Raw genomic sequence first — 7,008 nt, 5'->3', positions numbered from 1 at the left:
AGTTAACCTCCCGGCATGCGGTCCTGGAGCTGGCCAGACCTGCCTCGGCGGTTGCCGGGCGCCTACACCTCCCTTTTCCTAAAAATCCGAGCCATCATAGGCCCGTGTGCAAATAAACCCGCTCCAAGTGCTACTTCCAAATATAGGCTCTCCAGCCACCAGAGGCTGTGAGGTCCCGAGGGCGGCCCTTCCTTCCCGCCCACTCAGCGTTCGGCAAGGCCCACATCTGGAAGCCAAGTCGTCCACAGTCAGCTCGCGGGAACGCCTTCCCGCAATGCTCAAGAACCTAAATTTCCTCTTTTGAAAACATTTAAGGTATTTTGGGCCTCCCCTGAAACGCCTTAAACAGCCCATTTTGAACCAGAATACTTTAGTCTGACAACAGATTCTTCCTCTGTTCACAGCTGTCCCAGAAGGAGGAGCTGAAATCCGAACCTCTCGACTGTGATTGGATGTTTCTAGTAAAAGCCAGGGAGAAATCCCCTCCCAGCCCAGAAGGGCTCAGTCGGGCAGAGAGCCGGGTGACTTCAGAGGCGCCCGCCTGTCCCCCGCCGCACCTGAGCCGCTGCGATGCTGTAGGACCGCCGCCTGGACCGTTATCCGCCCGCACCGGCCCGCCGCCACCATGCCGCGCTCCTTCCTCGTCAAGAAACATTTCAATGCCTCCAAGAAGCCCAACTACAGCGAACTGGACACACACACAGGTAAAAATACTCCCTGCAAATCTGTGTGCGACTGAACCTCGGTTCCACTGCTTTACTCTGCACACACTGGGGTGCTTTCCTTTCAATGTTGTCCTAAAACAGTTCTTACAATCTCTGGGTTACCTAGAGTAAGTTTTAATTCAAAACTTTTGAGCTCTTTACTTACAAGGAAAGCCCCTTTCCGGTCCTGCAGTGTGGTTCTCAGAGGCGGTGTACATGCATAATGAGTGCACCGAGGTGAGCGCACCCTTCCCCGAGGGTGAGCTGTTGTTACCTTGTAGAGCCAGGAACTTGGGAAGGCAGCTGGATTCTTGCATGCCATTGCCCCTACAGTCAAGGCACATGTAGAATAGACCATGCATTAAATGGAAAGCAATTCTATAGAAAGTTTTAAAATGGTGTCTAGTTCTTTCTAAATGAGGACAGTAAGGCTCGTCCAGAATGTCCATTAGGAAGAGCAAGGGCACCTGTCAACTTGCACAAGGACGTTAAGCCCAGATGAAGGGAATGTTTCATCTTTATGTGTGTCCTTGTGAGCGAGTCTGTCTTCACTATGGAGTCTTGTATGGGTTGTTATGTGCTGTCTCAGACTGTGTACATATATGTTAAAAAATATTTTACCATAATTTTCTTTACTTTTTTCCGTTTTCTCTCTCCTAGTGATCATTTCCCCGTATCTCTATGAGAGTTACCCCATGCCTGTCATACCAAAACCAGAGATCCTCAGCTCAGGAGCATACAGCCCTATTACTATGTGGACATCAGCAGCTCCATTCCACTCCCCTCTACCCAGTGGTCTTTCTCCTCTTACTGGATACTCCTCACCCTTGGGGCGAGTAAGCCCTCCTCCTCCATCTGATACTTCATCCAAGGACCACAGTGGTTCAGAAAGTCCCATTAGTGATGAAGAGGAAAGACTGCAATCCAAGCTCTCAGACCCACATGCCACTGAAGCTGAGAAGTTTCAGTGCAATTTATGCAATAAGACCTATTCTACTTTCTCTGGGCTGGCCAAACACAAGCAGCTGCATTGTGATGCCCAGTCTAGGAAATCTTTCAGCTGCAAATACTGTGACAAGGAATATGTGAGCCTGGGTGCCCTTAAGATGCACATTCGGACCCACACACTGCCTTGTGTCTGCAAGATCTGTGGCAAGGCTTTCTCCAGACCCTGGCTGCTCCAAGGACACATTAGAACTCACACAGGTAAGAGAAGTGTAGAAAACAATGCCTCTCTGCTCAAACAATGGTGTGTTGGGGCTGTCTGTGGGGTGCCTTCAGGTAGTGACAGGGGGTGCTTTGCATAGGATGAACCACTGGTAGCTGCTTCCTGGCTGCTCAAAAGCTTGTTAGAGCAGCAAATGCTCCATTCCTTGCTAAAAGCTTCTGTTCCAGAGACTGTAAACAGCATTTAGACTTTGGAAAGTACATGCAAGAGGTTTGGTCTCAAAGATCAGTTAGAAAGCAGGAGTCAGGTACTTGATGTGTGTTCTGCAGAACTGCCTCTGGCAGTCAGCAAATACAAGTGCCTGGATCCTACTGTTGATTTGATAAACAAAGAGGTTTCCCATAGTTTTTGGCTACATCTTCCCTGTGAATGAAATCTGTCAACTCTTAACTAGTTAAGTAAATGGAAATGAATTTGATCTATTTTGTTTGTCTGTTTGTTGTTCTTGGGTTTTGTGTTGTTATTTCACTTTCTATCTGCTGAATTTTTTTTAAATCCTTAGCACAAAAGCATATGCAGGGAGTCATGGCATTTATAGAGCCTTAGTCATCATACAGAAAGAGGATAAATACTGGGAATGTGGGGAGCTTCTCATCCTACCTGCACCTGTTGAAGCAGAAACCCTTATCAAGAGAAAGCCATTTAACTCTGAATTACTTCTGGATGTCTGACAGAACTGAAGCTATTTGGCTGGTATTTTTAAAGGAAATTTTGCTTTAAAAGGCCTGACAGGAATATAGCTACCTACCATGGTGGGGATATAATTAGGCTAGACTAATTCTTATTCTTTTGATAAACTACTGTTGATGTTCATTAATGTTATTTAATTTTGTGTCCTGTAAAAACTGACTGTCTTTTTTTTCTTACCCTCTCCACCTCCCCACCCCCCCAAAACCAGGGGAAAAGCCTTTCTCTTGCCCTCATTGCAACAGAGCTTTTGCAGACAGGTCAAACCTGAGGGCACATCTGCAGACCCACTCTGATGTAAAGAAATACCAGTGCAAAAACTGCTCCAAAACCTTCTCCAGAATGTCTCTTCTGCACAAGCATGAGGAGTCTGGCTGCTGTGTGGCACACTGAGTGGCGTAACCAGTGTTTACTCGAACAGAATACATTTCATCACTCCAATGACAAATGACAAACGAAAGTCCAAAGCCATTTTCTCTTGTGCTTACCTACCAAATAATATGTACAGAATGTACAGACACATACAAGAGTCTCTCTCATACATACACGCGTGCGCGCACGTTCACTCACACACACACACACACACACACACACACACACACACACGAAACTACAGAACAGAATCTATATGCTTAAAATTAATCCTTTCTATGTGAAATTTAAAGTTATATTTACTGACAGCTAGATTGAAAGGCTAAAAGACAAGAACCATTCTCTTTAAAGATGAAGTGAAAAGCACATTGCATCTTTTCTTACTAAGAAAGAATGTGGAGATTTACATTGCTGCCAAACCATTTCAACTAAAAGGAACAGTATTGCTTCGTAATAGAGCTCTAATAGTGTTTCCAAGAGGAAGAGAGTCTGCCAGATGCTATCTCAGGTGCCTTATAAAATACTCCAAGTTTACTTCCTTACATGTCGGATGTCTGGTTGTCATCGGTGAATGCAAGCCTTTTCTGGATTACCTACAATGCTTTAAACTCTATTGTTAAGAGAAAAAAAAATGAGAAAAAGAACAGAACACAAGAGAATGTATTAAAATATTCTTGTTTTGTTTCATTTTTGCCACGTGTGCCTTGGAAGAGGAGGAAAGGACAAGCTTCAAACATTCCTGGTGCGTGTGCCATGTCTTACTTTTTAAAAGAATCTTAGTGATTTATAAGACAATGTAATGAATAAGACAATATAATGCAAGAGAGCATCTTAGACATTCAGTAATGTACTTATACTTTTGAAAATGCATATGATGGATGCAATAATACAATGCCCCTCCAAGTGCCTGTTTTAATGAATTGTGTAGTTGATGTAAATTTGTGTTTATTTTTATATGACTGAATGAACTCTGTGTGAAAGTGAGGTGTGGTCTATAACTGTGCCTATATACAACCTGAATACTTGTGAAATCAATGTTCCTTTTTTAAAAAGTAACTTTCAAGGTCTTTTTTTTACAATAAACATTTTTGCTTTAAAATTTATTGCTCATATACTACTTTCAAAAACCTCATTTGTTTTAATATCAAATACTATAGTAAAATTTATTTTTGTGTTAAGAGAAAACATAAATGGTATTTTTATACATATAAAGTATCAATTTATTATGTTAGATTATAGTAAACTGCCTTTTTTAAAATAACTCTTAAAGTACTATTACATTCAGAAAAGAAAGTAACATGAGGTAGCTTGTTGGCAAGTTTCTAGGGCAATAAATGCTCGTGTTAATAGTCAAAAACACTTTTCAAAATATTCTGTTAGTTTTACTGACTTTATGAAAACAAATTTAATCATTTTTGTCTTTTCATATGCCACTGAAATAGTTTAAAAATTTTAAAGGAAATATTATTTAATGAGATAAGAGAGAGAAACATAAAGTCCACATGATAGAAAATAGAGTTATCATAAGTAATACACATTGGAAAAATTAAACCATGTAAACAAAAGCCCATTGGTAGTGATGTAGGTAATAAGTATGGTGGCCTTAGGGTTAAACTAAAACACTGAAGTGTCATTGTATAGTATGATCAAGCTGTGCAATCTTCCACCCAAGTCCAGGATATATTTCATAAAATATTATCTAATCATATATTCCATATTCAAAATCATGTTATCTAAGTGGATATGTTAGTTTTCTAACTACAATGAAACTCACTAGGTACCAGAGCATATGTGAACCCAAAGTTGAAGGCTGTTGCTAAGTAGGTCTCCTTGCTATTAACTGACCATTTCTCTCTGGTATGATCAGAAGTTGTAAAATCATCTTTTTCTTTTGATGCTTTTCTTTTGATGATATAAGCAAAAGCTGGTATTATTATCCCAAAAGAACCAACACTAAATGCTCGGCCATTGCTTTCCCTACTGGGTATTTTACATTTACATTTTAGCTCATATATGCAGTAATTTTGTATTTGATGAAAAATGCCAGTTTGAATATTGTACTTTTAAATTGTTTTGATATCTCAGGCCATAGTTCTCAGAGTCAAAATTATCTGGCACAATAGTTTATAGGTGTGAAAACAATGGACTATCATTTTGCTAGAGCATTATATAGTTGTTTTTAAAAGCCAACTGAATAATGTATATCTGGAAAAGAAATATTGCAGTAGTAATTGGAGAGTCTCCAGCACAGCTAACATGAGGACTGTCTTGTAAAGGGAAAAGCTGAGTCCAGTCTTTGTGAAAGTTTTGGTGGCTACCTCAGGAGCCACAATTACTCCCATTTCCCTCTCACTGGTTAGAGCTGCAGGCAGTTTCTTGGTGTCAAAATTTAAGCAACCACCTTTCCAAATGGAAACATCTGTTTATTACTTTAATTCCTCAATGAAATAATAATACATTTTTCAATGTATTCCCACTATTCTAATTTCATTTTTAATTTAAATATTACAGTTTTAAAAAAAACATCATGGGTCAGAAGGTACAGTGGATATTAGAACAATCTTTAAATATGCCTGAATTTGTACCTATGGCTTTGATGTATATCTGCCCTTCTGCATCCACAAAGCTTTGGAAATGTTGTTCCATTCATGCCATGACATTTACTGAGTCACAAGCTTTGGTGGTTATTTTCCCTCTTTTACTATATGGGCTATTGTCAGTGTGGAAGTCCCCAGTGCTCAGCATAGCACTAGCACAGCATTTTAATAAATATTAAATGAATTGATTGAAAAAGCAACAGAATTGATAGAAAAGCTTACAGACTCAAAAGAAAGTCAATATATCTCCTCATTACTGCAGTTATGATAATTTTCAAGAAAATTCCTGCCCCCATTCACTCTATATCCTTATGCAAGTTTGGGATCACACTGTGCCCTAATTTCCTAAGGCACAAAATAGGAACAGAGTCTCAGTACTGCAGAAAAAGAACTGAAGATCCCTACTGCTGTTATTTAATGCTTACTGTATGTGTATTAATATGTATGTAGTACATACTGATGCCATGTAGAACATACAATTGTACATATTATTTGCCATGATAATAACAGAAGTTATTGCTATTTCACCAATATAGGTACAAAATGCAGGTTGAAAATGGGACCAAGGTAGCAAAGGAGACAAGCTGCAGAACAAAAAACTGTACCTAGACTTTTTCCCTCTAAGTTTCCATGTTTTCCACATCATGAAAATATGGAAACTTGCTCACCTATACTTAACATTGTGAAATTTATACATCATGGGTCTTGGCTACAAGTTTGGCAAGAAAGACAACAATAATGTTTGTTGCACTTGTTAATGCTATACTTAGGAGATATCACAATTCAGGAACTCTTCAGAAGTCTATCTCATCTTGTAGACATCCTGTTGGCTCCTCCTGCTCCAGCCTGGGCCCTCCTTGCTAACCCTACAGCTACTCAGGCTGACTCTGAATGGGAGCCCATTTCCTCTGGCTTATTCTCTGTGGAGATGAAATGCAGCTGCTCTCCATCCTCTGTACATTAACACTTCATCTTCTGAAGGCCATTGCTGCTCCCTCCCACACCCACACTTCTCATCCTGCTTTTATCTTTTCAAATAAAAAGTCTTCCAAGCTAAACAGCCATTTCTTCCCCCCACTAAAATGTGGATACTTTGGTGTAATGAGACAATCAGAATTTTGAAAAACATAAGGCTTTCCTGGATAACAGCTACATCATGGAAGTTGCCCCTATTTATATCTAAGAAACATTTTAACAAAATTAATTTGAGATTCAGTATTCTGACATCTAGGGAATAACTAATTTTCAAATCAGATTATTTTCTGTCATAGAGGACATTGGGACTGCAACATCTCCTTTATCTAAGATAGCTGCATGAGGGATACTTTGAAATCCTATTCTTAGCAGTAAATGTGCAAGATCTAGCAGTACAGGAGGGAATGGCTAGTGAGTGGTGGGCCCAGGTCCTTAACCCTCCAGG

At 39.9% G+C, this 7,008-nt stretch overlaps 1 protein-coding gene across 1 annotated transcript; it reads left to right on the top strand.

Annotated features, from left to right (window-relative positions):
• The first annotated feature begins 212 nt into the window (after window positions 1-212).
• Snai2 (snail family transcriptional repressor 2) lies at window positions 213-4,094 on the top strand. The gene is made up of 4 exons (XM_028893315.2): window positions 213-315; window positions 405-704; window positions 1,365-1,910; window positions 2,831-4,094. Exons 2-4 carry the CDS (start codon window positions 626-628, stop codon window positions 3,010-3,012), a joined length of 807 nt encoding a protein of 268 aa, XP_028749148.1. The 5' UTR covers window positions 213-315; window positions 405-625; the 3' UTR covers window positions 3,013-4,094.
• The last annotated feature ends 2,914 nt before the right edge of the window (window positions 4,095-7,008 follow it).

This window comes from Peromyscus leucopus, chromosome 12, assembly GCF_004664715.2.
Source record: "Peromyscus leucopus breed LL Stock chromosome 12, UCI_PerLeu_2.1, whole genome shotgun sequence".
NCBI lineage: Eukaryota > Metazoa > Chordata > Mammalia > Rodentia > Cricetidae > Peromyscus > Peromyscus leucopus.
This window is presented reverse-complemented; position numbering and strand designations above follow the sequence as displayed.

What these genes read in the sequence shown, in the direction of transcription:
- Snai2 (XM_028893315.2), top strand. Translation starts at nt 626, where the DNA reads ATGCCGCGCTCCTTCCTCGTCAAGAAACATTTCAATGCCTCCAAGAAG. An exon ending in CGAACTGGACACACACACAG is followed by an intron (nt 705 to 1,364) that starts GTAAAAATACTC and finishes TCTCTCTCCTAG; the next exon opens with TGATCATTTCCCCGTATCTC. An exon ending in ACACATTAGAACTCACACAG is followed by an intron (nt 1,911 to 2,830) that starts GTAAGAGAAGTG and finishes CCCCAAAACCAG; the next exon opens with GGGAAAAGCCTTTCTCTTGC.